The sequence below is a fragment of the Calonectris borealis genome, chromosome Z, assembly GCF_964195595.1.
Source record: "Calonectris borealis chromosome Z, bCalBor7.hap1.2, whole genome shotgun sequence".
Taxonomy (NCBI): domain Eukaryota; kingdom Metazoa; phylum Chordata; class Aves; order Procellariiformes; family Procellariidae; genus Calonectris; species Calonectris borealis.
This window is the reverse complement of record NC_134352.1, coordinates 6,721,477-6,747,526: the sequence shown is the minus strand read 5'-3', so window position 1 is coordinate 6,747,526 and position 26,050 is coordinate 6,721,477. Positions and strand designations below refer to the sequence as shown.

Sequence of the window (26,050 nt, the reverse complement as noted above, 5' to 3'; positions counted from 1 at the left end):
GGGTGAGAAGCTGTGTGTAAGCCCTCCTCAGCAGGAACGAAAACATCCCTGTGTAATCAACACTGTTTTCAGCACAAATCCAAAACACAGCTACTATGAAGAAAATTAACTCTACCCCAGCCAAAACCAGCACAGTCTGTGACTGTGTTTCCTATATGTAAAATCTCATGAACTACTACTTTTTTTCCTGTTTGCAGTACAGCTTTCAGGAATTCGGACATGGAGAGTATGTTTTCTATCTGTGTGAAGTTAGGTCATTGTAGGCAAACAGATTGCTCAAATTTGGAATGCTTCTCATTTTTTGCTTACTTTGCTCCCTGTATATTTTTTTATGGCAAAGCTAAGCTTTTAGTATTGATTTTAGTCCTTTATTGAGAATAGATCTTGTACTGAGAGGAGCTGGATTCTGTTTTCTCAGTGAGTACAGCACTGTCATTTATAATTAGGTAAGTCAAAGCTGTAGAATTTCCATTACAGGTGATGATATACAGAGAATGAAGGTGGACAGGATTTTTTTTCAGACTGAAAAGTGAATATGATAGATTGGAAGGTATTTCTTTTTAAATAATTGACTTCTGTATGTCAAAATAAAGGTTGGAGGAGGCAGTGCTGTTCTGTGTGGATGTAAGGTGTGGTGTACCAAATGTCTTGAGAATGGGTTCTGGCATTTTTCTGTATTAGAGTAAAGGCATCTTCTGTTTCCAGGCCCCCAACGTTATGGGACTGTATTGATTTAATTTCATCCTGACTCTTCCAAACCAGTGAAAGCTATTTTTAGTTTTCAGTTTAAATTATTTTCTAGAATGTCCTTTCTTATTTGAAAATTCCCTCTACCCACCAAATAATATCACTCTTCAAAACAAACAACAAAAAAATACATAAAGAGGTTTTATTTAAAGTCTTTTAATCTTCTTAGCACAAATATTCTTTTAGTACTTGAACTATGATTCCCTTTCTTGCTTTCTTATCAATCTTGTTTCTTGCAGTTATTCACCTGCAGAAGTTATGTTATATATTGGGAACATTTCCTTTTTTTGATCAACATTTGTTTTGTTAGGTAGTTTAATTAACTGGCTTTCATCAAACAATACTCTTGTCTATATTTAAATTGGTACTATTCTTCTCAAAGTCATAACAATCATTCGTATTGTATTACATAATATCAAAGTAAGAAATTTAATTCCATGAGAAGTCAATGATCTTTACTTTCTTAAAATGGTGATGAAATTTAGGCAGAAAAGGTTTTCAGAATGAAAAACTAGGTTTATGTTCAAGACTGTCTCTCATTTTCCAAATGATTTTGTGTTGTGCAATGAATAATATTTTGCTGAAGCTTTCTTTGGCTTTTAGTCAAGTACTATAAATGAATTCATTAATGGGAATTATTTTTGGGCAGCAGTAGTGGGTGTGTGTTTAAAGTCTTACAGTAATGCGTGATATTTTGAGCTTCAAGTGTATGCCATCTTTTCACTAGCAGTTCTAAGTTAAGAGGTAGTTTGGCTTAAAAAAAGAAAGAAACAAAACCAAAAAAACCCAAGTCTGTGGTGATCACCCATTATCTATGAGCCAGTCTACTACTATTCATAAGATTGCATTCTAGGCTGCCTGAATGAGAAGCCGCCTTCTTGGTATTATTAAAAGAAACATTCTCATAATAGAAATTGTCAACTTTATTGCAGAGGTTTTTTTGAATCATTTAGGTCAATATTTTTTATTCTGCTTGGTTTTAATAGGTCATAAGAGAAAAATTTGTTTTCATGGGAAAGATTAGATTGAGATGTTTAGTAGAAAACTGAGACCCTTTTCCAACCTGAAGTTAGCACAAATGCAGCATGCTGCAAAGACGAACATTTCTCTTCCATTTTTCTCACTCGAGCACCAGTGGGACTATTGTAGAAGACAAACAGGATTTGTGTCTAAGCAGTAAACAATGCTGAGCATGAGGGCCGTAAGCACCGTTGCATATTACACAAGTAAAAGCACAGAGACTTTATTTATATACCATCAGCATTATGTAGGTTTTGTATATGTAGCTAACCTCTGGATCTACTTTTTGGCAAAAGCAGAGAGTGTGGGAGGAGAACAGCAACAAGGAAGGATAAGAGCTATGATAGTAAAATTATTCAAGTTTGTTTAGTTCTTGACAGTAAACTATTTTACGTATCTTAATTAAGAAGGGTCCGACTTTAGGAAGTGATGTTGGAATATATAAAATAGTATTAGTGTAAATGTTAGATGTACTGCCCTGAACATGCTGCCACTAAATAGTAACTAACAATCATGAACATATTTTCAACATTTAGAACTGGAAAAGTATGCATAGCTTGTTAAAGTTTAGTGTGGAGAATGAGTCTGTAATTTAACGCTTTTCAGCATTTATGATACGCAATGTATCTTGTCTGTACTGGACTTTGAAACTTGTTAATTAGCTTGTGCCATGGAAATATGTCAGCGAATACCTGTTGTCACCTTACAAAGATCTGTAAGTCTGTGATGTAGTAGAGTGCATGCTGGTAAACGCTAAGAGGTTCTGATATTTAAGCATATGCTTCATTGTAAGCAGAGGTTGCACTGGCTCAAGGGAGCCTCTATTTACGTGTTTAATTTAGCAGTGTTCTTGCTCAGAAACACATTTTTTTGAGAGGCAGTGAAGATGTTACCTGTGGGTTGCATATTTTCTTCCTGTTTAATTTTCAGTAGATGTGGATAACAACTGTGAAAGGAATGAAGAAATATGACCCATTATTTACTTTCTGTGAAAACCTTCGGTATTGAATCTCAAATTATGGTGTCTTTCATCCATGTGAAGATTAAACCTTCCTAAAACACACAGAAAGTAATAATCAGGGAAGTTACCATAATAGCATCAGCCTCAGTCACCACATTATTATTTAATATATTTTAGTTAAAATGTGTGCTTTTCTGGATATCATTATCTTGAAAATTCAAAGTAATTAAAGTTTCTCTTTTTAAAGCAGCATACGAAATAAAAGCATGCCACAGGATGTTGATAGCTGGAATAAAAATGTCTACATTTCTTCTGAGTGCATTAATAGCAGGGGAAAGGAGGGTTTTAGCTTAAGGAAGGATCCGGTTGTCTTGACATTTGAGCTTCAAGTAGATAACTGTCAAAGAAGATTGTTTTTTAAGTGTAGATAATGCATCTTTTATGAATTTACATGATAATATGAATGTGAATCAGGTGTTACACAGTAATGATGGAAATGAAAATCATAGGTGAATGAACCTGGACAGAGCCTACTTTACTTACCTTCAGCAGAACCTAGACGGGTTATCCAGTTTTGGGTTGCGAGGCGTTAGGAATTCTCGCTATTTTCCTTTCAGATTGCAGCTACTCTTTGCCACTTTGAGAGGTTTAGTCTGAACCAGGGCCACCATGGGTAAAGCCGTAAGCCAGTGTTACCACTTTTTATGCATGGGTTTGTTCCAGATAGATGATTTCTTGCCTCATTGAACAGACATCAGGCTGTCCATCAGTCTTTCTGCCCGTTATCTTCAGGGAGTCTCCAGCAGAACGCATAAGGATTTATTGTCTGGAGGTCCGTGGTAGCAGAATGACTAGTGCATTACAAAATACAGTACTTGATCACAGCAATAATCTTCTTTCAAGGATGTAACCTAATGAATATTGAAAATTATTTAATTCTTTTTTGTTCTGGGTGTGTATTGCTGTCCATACTGCAGACCAAGAGTCTGAACAAAGTCTTGCATTGACCAGAACACTGAAGCTCCCTTTCCCTGTGCCACATGCACATCTCCCTCAATTATTCTGTAGGTGACAAAGACTAACTTCAGGTAGAAGAAACTGGGTTCTATAGGCTATCTCGCTAGTTACTGTAGAGTCTACGAGGAGGAATGAGGAGACCATCAGTATATTTCTGGTTTATAACTGCCCATCTTTTTCTCCACTGATTACAAAGAGATGTCGAGGGAAGCTTATGTGGTTTAAATTTGGTCTTTTTTAATTTGTCTTTATGTCATCTGTTCGTTTTGACACCAACTTCTGAGCCCATCTTAGCAGTATAGAGATTTTAATAAAAATAAACAAAAAATATTTTAAGAATTGTCTTGTAATACTTCATATTCAAGTTCTTTTCAGCTTTGGTCTTTTTCCTTTTGGCAGCACCAGAACAAAGGGATTTCCTTTTGGATAGCCCCGATGTCATTGATACTGCTCCAAGAAGAAAGCGAAGACAAAGGACAGCAAAGCCTGCTGGGACAGGAGCTAAGATGGCTACTTATGAGACAGAATTGCCAGCCAAGGAAAAGTAAGCAGTTTTCAAATGTACTGAAATGTTTTTATATCTACAGATGTTGGAGGGTTTGTGGTTTGGGTTTTTTTGTGTTTTCTTGTGCACTTTCGTATTTCAGACTGAGTACTGTTGTGTTGCATTCTGTATAGTCATTTACAGTAATTTTACCCAACTTTGAATAGATGTGAATGATTAAATTGTCAGGCCCAATGACTTATTGATTTTAATACACCTCTAAAGTGACAACTGTAAAATTCTTTTCTTTGACTTGGATAACTTTAAAGAAAAAGTGACCTACTAAAACAATGTTCTGTAGGTTACCGCATAACCCTGCAGGCAAAGAAGGATGCATTTACAACAAGTGTCAAACTAAGACGGACAGCTTCAGCTAAGTTATGTCACAGAAAGTAGTAGCATTATGAGTGTCTTTTTTCATGGTGAGGGTGGTCAAACCAGGAACAAGTTGCCCGGAGAAGTTGTGGAGTCTCTGTGGAAATATTCAAAACCCAGCTGGGCATCTTCCTAAGCAGCCTGCTTTGATTGAGGAGGAAGGTTGGGCTAGGCGATCTCCAGAGGTCCTTTCCAACCTCACCATCCTGTGATTCTGTCTTTGAAATTTCAGTGGAAATTAATTCACAATACCATTTCTAATAGACCAGAATAGATTTCTTTTGAAAATAAGATCAGCGGGGAAAAAACCAATTCACTCGTTAAACACAAGGGGGTCCGAATTTATAACACTTAATAAAAGTCTTTTTCTTCTTATGTCACTCTCGACTTTTGGAAATATTTTCACATGATCTGGGAGGTGCTTAGTTATACATAGAATTACCTTGGAACTGCAATATGATTAGTGGTATTTTCTTCAAAAACTGATCTTTTTTTTAAGATGTATTGTAAGTTAGATTCGAAAATACTTATTTTCCCTTTTTATCTGCAATATCCAATGGATAATAAACTGTTTAAATAGACAGGGACACAAGTAGACTACAAAAACATTTCCCATGATTAGCAAAAATTCTGTTTAAATCAGCAAGAGAATTATCTTATTTTGACATAGAAGGTTGTGGCTTGATGACAATTAGGAATGTTTAACCTTACAATCCTGATTTATTAGTAAAAAAAGTTATATTTTTTTAGAATGGTCTAGAAAAATGTCAAATTCTGTTTTTCTGTTCTTTTAGAGTCTAGTATATTACAATGAACAATGCCCTTTCGCCATTCTATGTAGTCAGTTTGATTTTGAGCGTCTGGCTGTGTTTGCTTGAAATACAATTTCACTCTTTTTATATTGATTGTGGAAGGAAAACCTATGGCAAATGATTGCAAAGGAGAATATAGAGGCCTTGGGCTGAGTAATCCTCAGTGTATGAATATCTGAGTCCTATGTGTAGGGGAAGGACTAAGAAGATATTGATATTTTTGTTTTAATTCCTTTAAGTAAGGCAGATTTTAGAAAAAACAGGGCAACATTATGTTTTTCATACTGTGCAAAGCATTTCTAATATGCTTGCAGAATCAAGTCAGAGCTGAATCTGAAGAGTGGCTCTTCTTTTTGGGCATAACTTAATTAGTCATATTTTAAGGCTTACCATATGGAACATCCATTCTATCAGTCTCTATCCCCGTTTCTCTTTTTGCATTAAGTATGTATGAATTGTATTGTAAACAACAGCTTTGCACTACAGGTCACAACATTGTGACATGCCTTCAGTACTGTGAAGGTGTGTCTGACAATGAAAGATCCGTGTTCCTCTATGATCCCGTGGTGACTTCAGAAATCGAATGTGATATTGCTTGATACTTTGGAATGGATGCTTTGGAATATGTTTTTTAATCCTTTCTTTAGTTAAAAATACAGTGGCAGTACTAATTCTTTGATTAGCTAAGAAGATATTAGATCTCCCCATTTACCTGGAACATTACAAAAGCCGAACTGTATGCTGATTATTTTTCTGTGTCCCTGCTTAGTTCTTGGGTTTTGAACTTCATCTTAAGTCTTTTTGTTGCTAATCAAGCTTTCAATCAATTTGCTTGGCTAATAATTTTCACTTCTCCTTAGCCTGTCAAAAGTACGGAGATGTAGAATCAGTATCATAATCCAGTTCACAAATATAGATGTTTCTCTTTATAAAGCCTCTTCAATAATTTGTATTGACGGAAGGCTAGATCCTACACAGTGTGAAAGGCTTTATCTTAAGCTGATGGTACATTGGGGTCCTGCCCAAAATGTTTTCCAGTATTGTGTCACTTAGCAAAAAATTACTAATCTGACCAAACCACCCCAGCCTGCTGGGGAGGTGGGGAGGAAGTTAACCTCTAAATTCCTTCACCTTTGGAAATGCTCCATCACAAATATGGAAGATGTACAGCCCTTGAAAGCATGTCATGCTTTTCTGTTTGGCAGGAGGATCAAATGACAGATTGTGATCACATTTGCAAATGCACGAATGAATCCTTATTTCTGAGCTCTCCTGCACAGACCTGCAGAAAGATTTGATTCTTTACTTGTAATGTAAATACTTTAAGGTGCTATCACATAAAATCGTATCCCACAGTTCTTGCTTTAACAAACTAAAGCTTATTTAGAATTATTTCCATTTGCAAGTTCTGCTGACATCATCAATGCTTGTTTCATGTTTGCCAGGCAATGAAAGGGCAGTTACAAACCAAACGGAAAGTGCATAATACTGTCTTTATGTTGTTGCATCGTAAGTCGATTGATACAAGATCCTAAATCAGGAGAAAAAATACCTCTTTACTGAAGGAGGGCATCCAAGTTTTTCTTTTCTTTTTGGCTTTCAGACTGTCTTTTGAAAATACGGTGTTTTTCAACACAGTCATTGTTATCACATAATAGGAATTATATCTTAACTTTTATATATTTCTCCTAAGATTTTAAAGTATGGTGAGAAAGTACTGTTTATGCTTAAAGATAAGAGCATCTAAAGTAAATACTGAGTCATGAAAAATGAAAGGGTTCTATTTCTGCAAATATTTTAGATTTATGAATGTTGAGGCTAGTTATGTAGCAATTCTCTAGTCCCTTGGAATGAAAATATATTCTTAGATATGACCAAGAATACTGAGAAGAATGCAAATAAAAATCTGTTTAACATAGAAATTAGAGCAAGAGGAGTACTGTCTTTCTCATACTTTGTGTGTGGGTGCAGTGGCAGGAAAAGGAGTTGAATTGTATTTATCTATATAGATATCTAGTATTACTGTAACAATTTATTCAAGGACTAAATCAACATTTTTAATGAAACTTGGAAATGTGCTTTGGATAATATTAAGCTTAGTGAAAGTAATATAGACATGAGATCAGCAAAGAACTGAACTAGGATTTGTGGAACAAGGTTTGCTAAATGAACTGCTGAGATAAAGATATTCTTTAGGATAAAGTAGAAATTCAGAATAATTAGTTGGTCAGTGAACTGCCAAGATTCAGGTTTATCCAGCTCTCTAGCAGGTTGTTTTTCAAATCTGAGATATCCGATGAAAGGAAATGCTTCTTTAGGCAGACAGATGTTACTTACAGTTGATAACAGTCAAACCATGGCTCGCAATTTACACATTCTTAAAATGTGACAAAGGATGGTTCTTGCAGTTCAAAATATGATTGAGTCAAGAAGTAAAATAAAATTATTCTGATTCCAGTAAACTGTGATGGTATTGGTGAAGCTTTAACTGTAACTTAATATCTAGCGATTTCCTAAGGTGCAAAGCAGAGATAATATGTAAGTCAAGTTAAGATGCAAATTCTACTTTTCACAATTTGCATTTCATACTTGGAGGAGAAAAATTAATAAGAGCAATCCCATCCACAGTTAGAAATTATGCTTATTGATGCATTACCCAAATCTCTCAGGGGACTGCATATGAATAACACTATTAGCTATGTAGAATATGCAATCAATATAGAGGCTTAAGCGTATGGCCTGTCAGCCTGAATCCTATAAATAATTGGATGTTTCTATAATAATTTCACTTTAAAAGTATTGGAACCTATTTGAGAGAAGATAGTACCTACTGATGATGACTTTTTTTAATATACTTTTGTAAATTAAACATAGTCATTGAATACAGAATACTTTGTGTAGCTTGTGCAATCTGCAGTCACAGAGTACAGTGGAACCCAACCAGTGTTGGAGTCTCTATAAGTAAAACAAAAGTAAATCAGGAAAAAGCTTCCTTTTCTAGTACAGCTTACAACTATTACTTTGTTTCCACAAGTAAAAATCTATTTTTCTGTTTTGGTTTATCAAAATTGTTTTTATTTAAAGAGGTAAGAAAAGCAAAACCTTTTTCTCTGTCTGGCTGTTATATCTTACTAATAAAGGGTCTAGTTTTATGGTCCTCATTCACACATGGGTTTCCTAGGAGGAAGGCTCAAAATTTCTTTAAGTTATTCTGTAGGTTTCAAAATGTAATCTATTCTGGCTGCTATATAGTGTTTATAATTTCTTTGCTATTGAGGATATGTACAATTACAGAAGTGGTTTGGGCAGAAGCATCTTAAACACAGGAAGAACCTTATTACGGATGCAAATATGCTGAGAATAAGAGTAGAGACAACCAAAAAATGTTATTACAGAGAAAATGCTTCATAATTCTGAGAAGCAAGTGTTAAGAAATACTTTTAGTTCAATTGACTGAGAAATAACAGGTATTATTTGCTTGCCTTTTCTATAAAGAAATATGTGTTTATGCCAAGCACTGTGACTCTGACTTATTAGTTATTCTGCATGTCAAGAATTTCAGTTTCATACATATAAGTCTAGTTTTGTACATTTGATGTAACTGTTACTGTCTTTTCTTTTTTTAAATTGAAACTTGACTTTTGCTGGCTTGATACTTCCTGCTTGATTGATAAAACTGAGTGACTGTCAGAATCAGGCCTACATTTAAATTGAAGGAAAGAGACGCTTTCCCTTAATTTCAGTATGTTTGGTTTTGCTGAAATATTGAGATGCAGTCGTAGCCCCACTGAATTTGATAGGATCTTTGCCACCAGTAATTTAAATCTTTCTTTTTTACATATGAATGCTGCTTTTTCAGAGAGCTCAGAGTGTTCAACATATATCTAGGAGTCCTCAGAAACATCCCTATGACGTGAAGAAACATATTCAGATTGCTGACTGGGTATTTGGAAGTGCCAGGAGTTGCCAGAGGGTGTTTGGTGCCACCTGCATTGCCATCACCTGCTCCATCAGAAGAGGCCAAAGAGAGAATGTCATTTTTACTTAAATACGATCGTTAATGGTCCTCACACTCAGTGTTTGTTCTTGACTTACGGGTCTGATTAAAGTTAGTCACGCGTGTAATTGTGGGTAGAATCAGCTCCAGAGTTTTTGCTTTGTTAATGATATATGTGGGACTTTTTTTTTTCGTACTCTCATCTCTTTCTGTACCTTCAGAAGGTTTTTACAGTCTTCATAGGTATATATCATTTATTTGAAAAGAAAGCTGTTAACGTTTTATTCCAATACTGTACTAAGCTGGACTTGTCTTTCTTTTGATGACCTTCCACCCCTTCAAAAGCACTCAGAGCCTGTGGTGTGCCAGGAATCCCCTGGGGATCATCCCTCTGCATTTGTTTAATCTATTGCTTGCGGTTCACATTTTTAAAGTCCTAATGCAAGGTTTATTTAAAATGTGGTTTGCCACCACCAGTGATTCAGGTAGCAAAGACATAGATTTGTCCTGGAATTCGGCATTCTCAGAGGGTTACACATAGACATCGGTATTGCTGTCTCACAAAACAAGTCATTCTTTCTCGTAAAGATTTAACCAAGTGATATTTGGATTCCACTGAAAATAATACCATAACATTCCGAGGTCCAGAGGGAGTATAAAGTTTACACTACAGTTACCCCCTTTTAAAAAAAGATATAGTTGAGAGTTCATGTTGACATATCACTTTTTTATTCATTAAGTCTATTTATTTAACACAATTGGAGAGAACTTGCAGAGCCTTGCATGGTGTGACAAAGCACTATGATCACTGATATATCAGTGAGTCAATGTAGTGTCTGTGTACAGGAGTGATAAGCTCATTCCTGCCATAATAAATTTATAGAATGCAATGTATAGAAAGTTTTGATAATTAACTCATTCAGGCTGAAATGTAAACAGGTTAACAAATCTCTTATAAGTGGGCAGTCAGGTTCATTCTCACTCTAATGTGAGAATCAAATCAAATTTTTTTAAATATCTGAATTAAGTCCTTTTTGTGTTTCATTCATGCCCAGTACTTTCTTACACTTTGGATGGTTTCTTTCTTTCTTTCCCTTTTTGCCATGACATTGGCAGCAGCAGTTGGTCACTGGTTGTACTAGACAGACTGTTTTGACTCACCTGTGCAAATATTAAAAATTGTACTGTAACTGTATGTGGCCTGATGGGAGCTTTGATAAGTGATACTCGTCTTCTGAACAGTCACATGTGAATGTTTAAGGTTGCATAAGGTTAGAGTAGAAAGAAGAGCTGTGTTTAATACCTGTGTTATGTGACTTGTGGCTGTACAAAAATGGGGTGTCATCAGAGGAAAAAAGGATAGAAGCCTTTGATTACAATGCATAGTGATATTTGCAAAAAAAAAGTTGCAAAAAATCTAGCGTAATTCCATATTCAACTGGAATGAATAGGGCAGAAATAAATACAACACAGTACAGTTGCTTTTCTCTTGGTGCTTGACCATAGTGTAATTTCTCTATCTTCTCTTCCCTGGCTTTCTGCATCTTTGTTTTAACTGAGCAGTAGATAATTAGGCTTCCACCATCCGTGTGGGAAGGGATGATTTATTTCCATGGGAAGTGCAAGGAATTGGTATCCGCAATCACCATTTCTCCTGACTCCCCAGGGAAAGATGGGAAAATATGAAGGCTGAAAGCCTGGGGCAGGGAAAAATGAACATTATCTGCTGACCTCTGAGGTTGCAATTTCTCCTGAGCAAAGTCACTCAGGTCTCTAGTTTGTAGCACATCTCACCAATTTTTGTCACTAGTAATAGCCTAATAATTGACTGCTGATGGAGAAGTTATTACTCAGTAAGACTGGCAGGACTCTACCCTGTGTTTTCTCAGGGCATGTTCTTTAGAGCAGGATTTTATTGCTGTGACAAATCTGGTGAGATATGTGTTTCAAATGATTAATCTATAATGTATTTCAGTGAAACTGGTAACTGTGAGATTATAAAAGGATAGCTTAAAAAATGGAAACAATATCTTCTTCCATTACCTTTCCGGTAAATTTTTGGTGGTTTTTTCCCTTGCCTTTCTAACAAGTTTTTATATTGGAATTGCGTTTGAACTAAATCTTATATTTTAAGCCTCTTTTAGGTACGTTCTGAGTTGATGTAGTTTAATTTATCGCACTATGGATTAGTTTGGTTAAATACTGTGATCCCGGCTGGGGTATTTTAATGTGGGAGGCAAAAGAATTGCTCCTCAGGAGTAAATTACAGTAAGAAGGAGGAGAGATTGTGTGTGGTTGAGCTAACTGGCAGTGCTGGAATGTTTGTTGGCTTTTGATGTAGACCAAGCTACAATATTTTCAGTCTTTTAGGGGGAAGGGTGGGAAGTAAGAAAAGGAGATTGCATTAAAAACAACAAAGAAGGCAATATTTAAAATTCCTTATACATCCTTGTGATTAGTGTACGGCAGCAAATATGCACTCTTTTTATGAACACTTCTGTAAAGGGCTCTTGATGATGGTGTCAATTAAACCACCATTTCCTAAAACAGGTCTTCAGGCAGAATTATTTTCACATTATTTTTAATAGGAAGAAGCAGGTAATGTAGATTTTGATTATACACGTCGGCAGGAGATTAAGGCTAGACTGATGGAAAGCCTAAGTATCCATGCTTGCCAGCTCAGTCCTGATGTCAAAGTTAGACAGTACAGAAGAGAATGAGATGAAAGCTTGGCTATATTAATGAGATAAAGCTGCCTCAAATATCTGTTTTTATTGTTCATTAGACTGATCATGAAGTATGTCTTCTTTACTGGATTAAATTAGACTATTCCATGTAGCACAATTGTCTGTGAAGACCAGTAACTCCTTAACTCATTACGGACCCCAGGAAACATTCTGGAGAAAATCCCATACACAAAAATACACTAAAATTCAGGATTCGGGAAATAATTTCACAAACACTTGCAAATACTCCTGATCCATTGAGGTGATTGCTCAGCTTCCGCTCAGTTCAGTGCACTTTTCAAAGGTCAGATTCACTGCATGCAGTTATTAATCTTTTTATTTTTATTTGTATTTGTCCTTTTTCTGTACTTAAATTTTTACTGATGAATCATCCTTTCTTCCTCCCTCTACCCCCCAAAAAATGTCCCACCTCAGCAAAGCAGGGCTAAAAATCTACCATTTAGAATTAGCAACACTTTTTGATTTCTTTATGCCAAAATAAGTGATTAATCCTCTGTATAAAAACCACAGAACTAAATCCATGGAACTTATTTTTTCCAGTAGTAACTTTGCTCCTCAAACAATGAAGGCTGTGTCTAGGTTGCCTGTTTGTTTTCACCTGCTTAATTTCACTGATTACTGTTGATTGTGAACTCCAATCTGTAAGAAATGTTATATCAGACTTAGGTGACCTGCTAGACCTCCTGTATGTAACGTATAATACAGAGTACATTCAGTAACATTTTCTGTGGCTTTCTCTCCATCTCCTTTTATGTCTTTTATGGCAGGTTCATTAGATTTACTGTTTCATAGTTGCCAGGGATGCTGTTGAAACTGAGTAAGATACAGCTATCAGGACATTTTCTGTTCCATAATGCTTGAAATCTAGTGCAAAAACATAGGAAAACCAGGGGAAAAAGGACTCCAAGTAAACAGACCTGTGCTGAGTTTTGTTTTAATCCTGTACCCTCTGCCTCACAAAGCAGGCTGATCTTTCAAAATGACTTGGAGAAGGAGCAAGAAAAGGTCTAGAGAGGAGTACAGTGAGAAATGACACTGGACACCTTACTGAGCAGACAGATGAGAGGGAACATGGTGAAAGGTACTGATTTGTGCATTTGTTTTCCTATTTATCACGAATATATTTTTCCCCAAAGCACTACGCTAAGCACTTGAAGTCCATGACAATGGATTTTCAATAATATTTAGAGCAAAATCTGGTCTGTATGGATAAATATTCATAAATTTATACACTGTGACTAATATATATGGTATGAACAAATGCACTTTCATGGTCGGTTGAGAGGACTCATCTGTTTCTGTCAACTTGTATCAGGATTCAGCATGACATTAATCAGGATCCTTTTTGATGAGTTCTGCCATCTGTGGGAGGGTATATAGCACATTCTTATGCATCAGTCTAAAAACCTATAGAATAAGAGAAAGAGTTGGACAGCTTTCACATTATGTCTCTCTTAAAATAATTTAGCTACCTTTTCAATCTTCTTGAACGTAAATAAAAACAAGACCTTATTAGAAGCTGCAGGAGGTGCAGAATTAGATTAATACAATCCTTGTTTATATAGAATACTGCTGGAAGACTTCCTTAAGTAACTTAATAAGACTTAAAAAAAATCCCTTACTTTATTCAGCTGTCAAACCATTCATAACAATTTTCATGTAGCTATTGCATCATTCAAGCTTGTACATATGAACAGTAATTTGAAAATTAATTACATGCTTATATTTTCTTCAGATTGTTAACTGTATCACAACTATTATAAGTGGTCTTGGTATAAAACTGAAGGAAAATGGTCAGTCTTCAAAAACGTTCAGCAAAAGAGTCAATGTTGTAATGCACGTTAAATAGCAGAAGTGAGATAAAATAAAAGGCTTTTTTCAAAATGATCTCAATGATTCAAAAGACATCAAGTACTAAGATGAATTCAAATCTGACAATAGTCTAGCCATTGACATCAATATTTCATCCTGTATGCTTAGAATGAACACGGTAATAATGACTAAAACTGAGGAAAAGGGCCAAATGTGCATGTAAACACTACTGTTTGATCAGGGTAAGTTTCACTCTAGATTTCATTCTAGAAATAGACGACATTCCTAATGTGCTTTTTTAAAGAGTATAGAAACAAATATTTTGTATACCACTTCTACCACTTATGTAGATATCAGAAAGATAATTTGACATCAAAGTAAGAGACGTGTCTGTTAAATTAAAAAATGGTACCTCTAGCTTCTGTTTCTCTAGAAAAGATAGAGTAAAGAAAGTGTTTAACTTGAGAAAATAATTTGTGAGCAGGTTGTTGAAAAAGGCGGTAATTGTAGAAAAAGGTTGAAAGAAATTTGGTTTAAGTTTTAGAACGTCTATTTCACAGAGAGTGCTTCACTGAATTTAGCAAAAGTTTGGAAAAAAGATGGATCTTTTTTTCCATGTTGAGAAGTTAACCACGTACTATTTGAAATTATCAGGTTCTGAATTATTATTTGGCCACAGGACAAAAACTGTTATCAACACTTAATTCACATTGCGATCTGCCCCACTCCACTCCCCAGATTGCTAAGCAACACTTTAGAATATTTTCACAGGGGTTATTTTTGCTCAGAGAGGAATATGGTACATTATTCATCACTTCAATGTTCCGGAGCAACTTGCTAAACCTTGAAGTTGCACAAGTGTAAAACTGAAGTAAAGTGATGATAAGTCATGTCATTTAGTTTCTAGTGGTGATGTGAACCATCCAGACTATTACTGCTTTTGTCTCTCTGGAGTTGCTCCCTGGATAACTCTTAAACTACCTGAACAAAATTCTACTTTTATGAAAGTATCCTGAAAAATAATATATTTTTGTAAAGAAACTCCTTAAGCCTTTAGGCTAAAATACACCACTAAATAATAAAACATTTCTACAAATAGTATACCTAATGGATTTGGTGTTGATCACAAATACAGAATTATTTTTCTGCTCGGGTACTGTATTGCTGTCAAGCTGTACTGAAACATCAGGTTAAGAAAGAATCCCTCGGTATGTAAATACTCCCCTTTAGTTATATATCTGTGTAGCTACAGCATTGCCTGAAGATGTTCAATGAGAAAAAAAATCAAATTATACCCAGTTGTGTTGACAAAATCCAAAGTGATAGCATCTGAACAGCTATTTCAGTTAAAGTAAAAACAGGTTTGAAAACACAAACAGAAGATCTCCAAATAAAAATAAAGTGTCATCAGGATATGATGAGTTCCCTGTTGACTCTTTAAAGGATTCAAAATACTTTGTGAGATTCAAAGTTTTAAAAAGAGCCAAAAGCATCAACTTTTTATCAATGTTACTCAGAGCGATCCCAGAACTAGTATAAGCAAAACTTCCAAACCAGTATCCCCCAACCAGCGATAATGGTGTGGGAGAGAAGCAAGGGAAAGAACAGGAGCAGAGGGGAGCAAAACAGTCTTTCTACAGTATATATCAATTCTGTGCAACTTAAAGTCAGGGTAGGTGTTGAACTTCCTAAAGATGGGAACAACAGTGGTTAGCTGGGCCAACGAGCTGCCGAGAAGCAATGCCCTGTTTCCCTCTTTGCGAGCAGGTGACGGTGGACTAGTCTAAACACAGAAAATACTTACTGATCTGTCTGCCCATGGGTTCAGGCGTACCGCCACTAGCCAAACAAACAGCACGACCACAGCTCTCGTGGTGTGCCTACAGTCGCACCACATCGGTTTTGCCCAGTTAGCACCTTTGGTTGGGTGGTAGCTGAGAGCACTCTAGCGGGGAGGTACTGGACATGGGTGTTTTGCAATAGGAGGGTGAGGAAATTAGAAACATTTATGTATATAGCAGGAGATTTAGAAAAATTATGTCAAGGCACTGAAGTAAATGGGGACGGGAGTGTAAGAGCTGGAGGGGTTGTAGTGACATGGGATTTAGTGTTAGAGGGATATAGTGTTGCCCAGCTGAGCCTTTATCACTCTTCTGCGTAAGACCTCTCAGTCTTCTATTTGTCTTCCTACTTTCTCCTATCCAGCGTAACACTTGAGAGGCATATAACGATGGCCTTCTGCATGCCTGATATGCATCTCTACCTTTTCTGCTCTAAATAATACCAAATCAACCGTCACATCTTAGGACAGAGGTATGAATGCTTGTTAGACTGTTTATTCAGTATGACTTGGTGCAGGATGTTGCCAGAGACCACAATCCTAAGTTCACAGTGTCTCTTATGAAATGATTTGCAAGGTTGAGATGTTTCTGATGCTGTCATAACCTTTTCTTAGGCTAGATTTACAGAAAAGTCAATGTTTCATGTTACCCTAAGACAGTGTTAGCCAGACACTCCTCTTTTTCATGGTTTCTCACATACCACTCCCAGTTCTGCACTGACTCCTGTGTTTTCCTTTTGCCAAGCTAAAAAGATACAACTTATTTCTTCATTAGTTCTAACCTTTCTGTTGCTGAGGTCCCTTTGCAAAACCAGCTCGTGTGTAGATAGGTCATATTGAATATGATGATATGTGTTATTGGCCTGTGTATCTTCTGATGTTAGCATTTGACTGATCAGAATTTTTACAGCTAATAAGATAAAGACGACTGCAAAATGACCTGCCTTTTTAAAGCACTGAAAGTACTTTTCAGATGCCCTGAAAGTTAGCCCAACTTTCAAACCAGTGGCAAGTCTCCTTTAAGAACAAAGTTGAGCTACACTGAGTGCTTGAGAAGAATTTTCCAAATACCTTCATGATATATCAACCGAAAGATATATTTCTATTCAACAGAGAAATATGTGAGTGAAAGAAAATGCTAATTTGAGGGTCACTTGTATTAGTAAAGTTCAGTATGGATTTTTATAGGTGGTAAACAGGCTTGAATGTTGTTGGCCAGGTAAGTTTGCATATTCTATGCAAGACTTTCAAATGACTTTAATCGTCCTGAATCTAAGCTGGCTTTTCATATTTTTGTTTTACATCTTCACTTTTTCCTTCTTGACATTCCTTCTTGAGTAATATTTAAGCATAGTATTTAGTTTTAAAGCATTCATCTGGTATTTATTTAAATGCTGTTACCTTAGCATTAAAAAGTTGAGTCTCAGTTAGGACTTCCAAATCATTAGCATTAAAATTGCTGTGACACCTAAAATTGCTGTCCTTAGCAGGGCACAGACATTCCAAATGTAATTGAGTTCTCTGCTTTTAAATATATTCCTTGGCTGAGTCATGTTGACAAGTGCTGTTCGTCTTGAACACTTTCCAGTTGTTAGACGTAGTCAATTTGACATGGAATTTAGAAAATGAACCGAAGTGGAGCCTAACACTGTGCATAAAGGTGCACCTGTGTGTAGGTTAACTTGCCATCACCTGACATCTCCAAATATTATTCTTCCATTGTATGTTCTTACAAAAGTATGCTGTCTCCTGTAACACAGTCTCTGTTGTCTGCCAGAGCAAATTGTGACTGCCTTAATATTGTGAAGAAACGAGGAAGAAAAGAGAAGTCAGATTGCTTTTCTGAGCAGGTTCACCTAAACATTTAGATGTACAAGACAGAAACACAAATATAAGATCCACAGCTGCAAGTTTTTTCTTGAGGCACCTCATAACCTTATCAGTAGCATCTTGGAATAGCTTTTGGAATCCAATCTACTCTATTTATGGTGTCTAATTGAGGCAATTAACTCACCTCAGTTTTAGGTCTGGCCCAAGATAGGTCCTGTCCGACAGATGTATCAGCCTAAATTTCTTATAGGGTTAATTGACAAAAGTAGGTACCTTGGAAGAGCTGTGAGGAATAATCTGATTCATCTCGCTTAGATTCAGCACAGTCTCCATTAGCTGCCCTAGAGTCCCTCAGGGGACTCTAGGGAACAAATAGGAAAAGTTGGGTTCTTCAATCTGAATATTTGAAAGCTGCTGGATTTGGACTATCTCCTGGAAAACAGATGTGGCTCAGTCTCTCAGGCTATGTGGAGTCTAGCATCCTGAGTCTCACCAGGCAAGTAATCTCATCTAGACTTTGGAGAAAAAGGAGGCACTATGTGGTGTGATGTCAAGCTTAAAATTAATTTCATTTGACTTCGTCTAAGTTTCTGAGCTTCTCTAGAAGATTCTGTTGATAGTCCTGGAGCTTGCTTGCTAATTCTAGATTATATCAGAGCTCAGTGCAAGGGTACTGGAGGATACACATGTGTAGCTAATGGAAGTTCCCAAGGAACTTTTAGGCTATCTAGGGAGCTCCTTAATCATTTCAGATGCTTGTGAAGTTGGGCATTCCTAGAAACTATATAGACCAAATAGCTATTTTAGTTGTTAGGTGGGCTCTTGGTAGACTAAGCTCATCCAGAGTTTTCAAAAATTTTATAAATTAATTTATAGGTTATTGATTCAAATGTATTGCATCATGTTGGTATTGTGAAATCACATTTGAACTAAAAACTTCTTGAATAAATATTTAAGATGATTTATAAGCTTTGATGACAAGATCTATAGTCTTGGAAGCTTGATACTCTTCATAATTAGACTCTGTAGTACAGAAGAAATTACATAAGGTCAGCAGAGTGACAGGACATAATCAAGGTCCTCAGTCTTTAATAAGTTCTTACAGATGTTATTAACATGTCAGTTCTTCAGTAGTGTTATCATGGATCTATTGGCAGAGAAGAATTTGCAAGTCTTAGAGAAGAAGATGGGTTGTTGTTTTTTGGTTTTTTTCCAAAAGACCGTTTTACACTATGCAAAATTAATCTTTAGTTAGCCAGGGAAGGAATCTGTGCTGCAGAAAAGGGTATTACTGGGATATAATTGACAAATTAAAATTTTATAATAAATACATGAGCAAGACGTCTCCCTAGACTTCTGTCTTTTTCTTCTCAGAAACAAGAAAATTTAAATTTAAACTGTTTGATTTTCCTTCCTTATTTTATATTATTTTCAATACGGTACTACTTTTATTTTCTCACTCTTCTTCATCTTTCAGCAAAATGAATTCTCCTGCCAGTAACCAAGCTGTCAGATAAATTATAATAAAATTCATATTAACTTGAAAGGAAACTAAAGGAGTAATCCACATTAAAGTATACAATAGCAATTCCATATTCGATCTGTATATGAAGCTTACATGAGAACTCATAGATAATACCAACTCTGAAGCTACTGTTTTTATTATAACACTTCTTGATTTCAGAAGAATTTTGGTCTAGATTTTAGTGTACACAAATTAAATGAAATGGTAGAGGGCTTCAGCACCAGGCAAGTATTCAAGAAAAAATATAATAAATGGACAATGTATACCTGTTTAATTGGATAAATAGGACAACCTCCTAGATAAATAGTGACTGACAGATCATAAAGCTCTCTAGTGTTTAATTATAAATGAACTGGCATCACAAGGATGGCACAGATGTGTGACAAGGGCTTAAGCAGCAGGCTTCAATTTTATTAAAAAGCACTTCTGAAGAAAACATAATTAGGCATAAGCAGTGCATAGATATAGATAGGGGACAGAAAAATTCTTGGTCTGTTTAGAGACAGCATTAAGCAAAATGCTAGGAGGCTAGAGGTGTAGACCCTGATGGTTTTCTCCTCTTTTCCCAAAGCTCAAGTTGTGCCTTGTTGCTGGCTGGACCTGACCATTTCTCTACGCCCACCACCTTCTGTCATACCTTCCACGTTAGAGAGATGGCTCTCAATGTTCTACCACAATAGACTTTGCCTATTGAGAGGTTTCCAAAGTCACGAGTTATGACAAAATTTGAATAGTATCCATCCTGTGCAACTTCATTTTTTCTGATGCTGTGAAGACAGTAGAAAACCTAGTCCAGCCCAGGAAAATTCCTTCTTGCTCCTGCCTGTTTCAGGCAGGTGACTATCCTATGTAAACTGTAGATTGTCCTACAGAGTGCTTTGGTATCCCTTTACTGCAGGCAGGTTGCTGAGCTTTCTCTGGTTGAAGGAGACAAACAGTTGAGGTCTCAGCTGAGCTATGCCTTATCTATCTTCCTGCTTACCAGATCAAGTCATGATCGGATGATTTAAGGAAGTAGTGGCAACTGTAGGGAAATAATCCAGTCCATCTGTGTCTTTTACTTAGGCCAGTCAAATCCTCCATCCGTCCAACTGGGGAAGCATTTTCTGTGCGTAACAAATAACTAGGATGTACAATACATGGTTGTGCTGTGCTAGGGAGGCTGGCTCAGAGTGTACAATATTCATTGCATCCCTTTAGTCTCGTACCTAGACTCCACAGCTAGATGTATTTCACTCCTGGTATACTTTCCATGCATTAGACACTTCCCAAAACTGGTTATAGTGGGGCAGACATTTTCCTTACTTATAACTGTACAGATCTGATTAAGAATAGAGTACCTCTTGTTCAACTGAGAATAGGTGATGCCTTGTGGGCATAAGACCTCCTGGAACCTTTATGAATCCATGAAACAAGGTACCTCCCAAGGACCGTGCAGCGTTAATTGTGTCACAAGTCAATGCCTGTAGGATCACGCATCTAATCTGATCAGTCAGGCATTTATCTCACCATGGTACAGTGGTGCATACACTTATTTGAGTAGCTTCCTGCGCCTACTGTAGGCTCAAGCCTAGCTCAGAACTAATAAGTGTATTCCGTGCATTTCAGGCATAATCTGTTGGTTGTTGTGTTTGGCCAGCAACTGATCATTAGCCAAACTGGTATGGATTTTATTAACAAAAGATTCAGTCTTAAATAAAGTGTATTTTGCCTGCATTCAAAAATCAGGGAAAAATACTTCATGAACTGAAAAAGCAGGTATTTGCTAGAAAAGAATGACTGCTACATCTGAGTTAAATTTATTTTTAAACTGTGAACCCCCTCACTGGAATATTTATGCATTTTCTTTTTGGCTCATAACCTGTTAATTAACAGTACACACTTTGAAATAGACACTTTTTCTTACTTTTCTATTTTAATGTTTCTTATCTCTTCTTCCTCATACCTCTAGCTGGCTGAGTACACCCACTGCTTTTCCCTGAAGCTAATGCAAGAATTTAAAATTCAAATTACTGACAGACGTGGATTGCTGTTCAAACAAGGCATCTAAATGTTCTCAAACACCTTGATGAGTTATGCGTTCAGAGGGTGTTAGATCAATGAAATCTATCATGTGCTTTTATTTATAGTCTCTTTCCTATCAATGGAGTTGTCTTTTACATAATCTCCAAAGCCCAGTCTGACAATTGCTATAGTGTTTTAGTTTTTTTATATACTTACCTCTGAAATACAAAGAACAGAGTAATAAATATTGCATGCATGACATGTCATCCTAGACTTATTAATCAACACAGAAGGTTAACTGTTTGCAGTTTACAATTCTCTCTTTACACTCAGAAAACACAAACATTTTCTCTTTGAATGCATCGGAGATATTTTAGACTAATTTTATTGTACCATGTATTCTGGTACACTATACAACTATTCATGATATTAAATGATGCAAAACTATTATACAGATGATATGGTGCCTTTGTAGCCCTAACTAGAAAGCGACTGAAGATTTCTTACGCATCCATTTGCTGTTCTAGTAATGCAAAAATTACATGCAGCTCATTGTCTGAAAAAAATATGTACTTAACAGAGTACTTAGCTAAGAGAATGAGCCTATAGAAAGGGGATCACTTAGATTAGGGAAAAAATTCTAGCAAACACATGATCAATATAATGTGATTAAATGGGCGAGTAGAGATACTTATCATGTCTGAAATAAATATTTTTCCTTTGACGTATGGACCCAGCCTCCTCACTTAGCCTTATCAATTGTAAAAATCATTTGGAGGTGGACCCGCTTTTAGCCTTTGAATGGTTTGTTTATACACACATCAGTCAGGTGCACACTGAGCTACTGCAGTGGGCTTACCTCCTAGAATACTTCTACAGGGCCTCTGGTTTCCTCTTTTTTTAATCACACTGTGTCATTTTGTGTATGCCTTTCTGAGATTTTTAGTCAGAAAGAAGGTGAGCATGAAAGTATTAATTCTGGAGGACTGAATCCTCTGTTATTTCAGAACGCAGCTCTTATGTTGGGCGATGCCATAACTACACGGAGCTGGAGTAAACTACTAGATTTTTACTTTTGTGGATTGAAATTTAAATTTCTTATTATACATTTAACAGGAATTATTTTCATAGGTGATTTTGCTGTGTAAGAAGAGATGTGACCAAAATCGTAAGATTGCAGTTCTTAGATAACCTGCAGGGCTTTGGTAAAGAAAGATCTTTGTTGGATCTAAGCAAAATTTCATCTGTATTTCTTTTACATACAATGAAGTTTTTTGCTTGGGAAACAAAAAGGCATTTTGTTCTCCAACGTGAAAGAATAATGATGGAAAATATAATTACTGATCTCTCTTCCTGTGGTCACACAAACCATTAGGACTTTCATCAAAAGATAACTTCATAAAGAGGCAGTCTGCAAAAGCTTAAAGTCAACCCAAAAGTCAGTGGCAACAACCTAATTTCATCCTGATTTGGAATGACATCCATTCAAGTAGTTGGAAACCAGAGAAAATAGGAAGCCACTGCGTCCTGTGGCTCCCCGAAAGACTGCGAGAATCCAGGGTCGGTGTGAGACGAGAACAGTAGGTCTTGTGTATAGTCGTGTAGCAGGAGTCCACCACGCCTCTGGAGATTGCTCTTCTGAGAAACCCCACCTTCGCGGGAAGCCACTTTTGACTTGGAAGGGAATGCGTCTCCTCTCTAAGGGAAGAGTTTTTATGGCAGAATATTAAAGCGTAGGCTGCACTCTTGGTGTAAATGGGAACAGTTTCAGTGACACCAAGGACAGGATGCTGGAATGTGATACTTCAGGCTGGTGTGTGGTGAAGAAATCAGCACCTGTGTGATGTCCCACTGAAACCACCAGTTTGAACTGCACTGGGCATAAATATTTGCATTGCTACTTTAGGTTAGTGAAAGCGTAATAATACAACAAGAAATGCTCAAAAATGCTCATGACAGACAGATAATACTTGCAATGCAGCTGTGGGGAAGCACTAAATTCTCAGTTATGGATTATGTTTGAATTTGTACTTGCTGGTAATTCACTATAATTCCCATTAAAAGAGCATTGTGAGCAATCTATTGTTTTTAGAGGAGTTAGATGAGGATCTTAATGAATTAAAAATGTACCATGTTTATCTATGGAGAAAAAAAGCTTTCATCTTCATTCCCTCAGGTCCCTGTGCCTTCCTTGGGAGAATGGTCACCTACTGAATTGACCAGAATAGTGTGCTGAAAATTACTTAATAGCAGGAGAAGCAATTTACCACTAATCTGTTTCAGGCTTGCCAGAGGTGATCTCTCATTTTCAGCTGTAGCTGTTGAAGCTCAGAGGGGTGGCGAGTGAAAATGGGCAGGTGAAATTATTCAGCGTAAGAACTGCTTGCCAGAAGCTGCATTCCTAGGAGTGAGGTTCTGGAGAGCACAAGTACTGTTTAGGCATTTAACTCCCCTTAATTATCAGTGAAGGAAGATGTCTAATCATCCATGACTGGCGACTGTAAAAACCTCTTCCTTCACCTTCCTAAGAAAGTGTCAGAATAGGAAGTTTGAATTTCAGCAGAGTGAATGTAATGAGGTCAGGGCAGCTGCGGAGCACTCATCATTCTTTGGAAAAAAGGCCACTCTGTCCTCTCGGCGTGGAACATTTCCCGTCCTCAGACATGCATTTTATCCCCTTTCTCTCTCTGGCTTTTGCAAGTGGTATTAACAGTTCTTGTATTCTAGGCCTTGCTATAAGCTTGATTACGCAGACAACTTATTGCAAAATAAGCTATTCATTTAATAAGTGAATCTAAAAGGCAGTGGTATTGCACAAGTCGCTGAATGACACTCTTACTCCACAACTATCCCTTTTTGTGCTCCAGCTTTCCCCAGCTCCGGAGGAGGCAAAGTTGGACCCTGGGGAGACAGTCTCGTCGCACAAAAGTCTCCACCTGAGGAATTGTTCTCCCATTGCTCTTCCTGGGTGTTTAAAAAATAGAAAAGTCCTGGCTGTTTCAAGACCTTTGAAAAATGTTATTTTACCAAATAGATGTCCTGCTCTATAAGCTTGCTGGTAGTGTTAATTTCTGGGAGGTAGTTCAGCCTGATCAGCTTTTAAAAAAATGTCTGTGGAGCTGAGAAACCTGAGCATTTCGCTTGTTTGGAGCCAAATGAATGAAAGTAATCTGATTTAAAATTTGGTTTATTTCAGCGCCTGGGTAATGTTGGTAAAGTTATCTGTTTTGTACGCACACTGGTACTGTGTTTGGCATTCAGCTATCTGATTTGTGTTTTTTAGTATTTCTGCCGCTTAACCCACAAGATTGCAGCACCAGCTAAGAGTAAGTAATGTTATAGGGCAGGATTTGTAGCGCTGCTCAGTCTGTACACAGCACAGCTGGAGAAATAATGCGAAAAGTATTTAAAATTATTATGGAAAACATGAAGAGTTCTTATGAGAACTGCAGGCTTCTGAAGCACGAGAAACTGTACCATATGTGAGGCTGGCAGAGAGTCTTTTTTGGGGGAATATAGTCCTTGGAGGAACTAGTCCTGACAGTTTATCACAGGCACAAAGCAAGACAAACTGGGAAAAGTAAATAGACGGACAGAGCTGCCTTTGTCAGGAGAGGTTTGGGTGGTGGTGTTGCTTCCTGCCCTCGCTGCTGCGGCAAGTGTTCCTGCCCCGTCTCTGCTAGTTAAGCGCTTTTAGTGCGCCTGATTACTCCTCTTTCATCTCACCATTCCTCTCTTCAGTTGGGGTAAAAGGCGGGGGGTGAGGGGAGCATAAAACAAGAGCGTTTGACCCAGAGCTGACGCTGTTGTGCTGCAAGGTTTTTCGTAAAGTGCCCGTTTTCTATGTGTTTGTTTCACTGAGTTGCCAAAATTCTGGTCAGATCCAGGAAAGCATGAGCTTCGTCAGCCCCTTAAGGCTGGCTTTTTTAATGGTATCTGGATTCCTATGGATGCAGGCAGACGTTTACTGGGATACTTGTATGTGCCTTGGCTTGCAAACTCCCAGGGGAACGGTTTGCTGTGTTCAGTCGGCATCTAAGAAAAGAAATAAACCTATAACATCTGCAGTACAGTAAACATCTTGAATAAAAAATTGTGGTACAAAGTATCATTGTAGATTTTCTTCACTCCTGTAGGCCTCATCTTGGACAGAAATAACTATAAAGTCTTACATGCTCTGAGAAATGTGCTTGCGGTTGTTTTCAGCCAGTACACACGCATTCTTTAATGGTATCCGTTATTAGAAATAGGCTCTGTTTTCAATGTTGAGAAAGCCTTAAAAAGACAGAATAGAGCAAATTTAGAGGAAAAAATCAGCATACATTATACATTATTTACAGATCATCTGGAACATCTTTGCTCTCTCCAGCAGGAGTTAGAAATTTTCTTCCAAAATAATTTTGCTGTTTTAAGAATTGTTTTATGCCATAAAAACCTTGAAAAGCTGCTTGTTCCTATTCTGCCTGCAGGCAGAAAACTTACTGCTTTGAATAGAAAGAGGACTTGATACTTGTATACTTTCATGGCTTTGGTAGGGCACACTTTGGTAAAGGGATTGTATGAGAGGGGAGCAAAAGACAAAAGGAGGAGGTGCGTTTCCATCTTTTGTTCTTCCAGGTTTTAGAGTTGAAGACAAAAATCTAATATACTGACGTCTGCAATGCAGTAAGAAACCGTTTTTTATTTACTCAGTCAGGTACTAGCTGCAAGAGGGACACTGGAAATGTAGTTCATGCCAAACTGCTTTGCTTCGAGAGCAGGGAATGCAAGTACCCAAAACCTGTAATCTAAGTCTTCCATGTGGAAAGATGTCTTGTTT

At 37.0% G+C, this 26,050-nt stretch overlaps 1 protein-coding gene across 3 annotated transcripts in view; it reads left to right on the top strand.

Annotated features, from left to right (window-relative positions):
• Positions 1 to 26,050, top strand: part of XRCC4 (X-ray repair cross complementing 4) — a 189,089-nt gene that overhangs the window by 121,866 nt on the left and 41,173 nt on the right. For all 3 annotated transcript variants that reach the window (XM_075137749.1, XM_075137750.1, XM_075137753.1), the window contains exon 7: positions 4,145 to 4,289. In XM_075137749.1, coding sequence (XP_074993850.1) covers positions 4,145 to 4,289 — 145 coding nt within the window. Of the gene's footprint in view, positions 1 to 4,144; positions 4,290 to 26,050 lie in introns of those variants that run through there.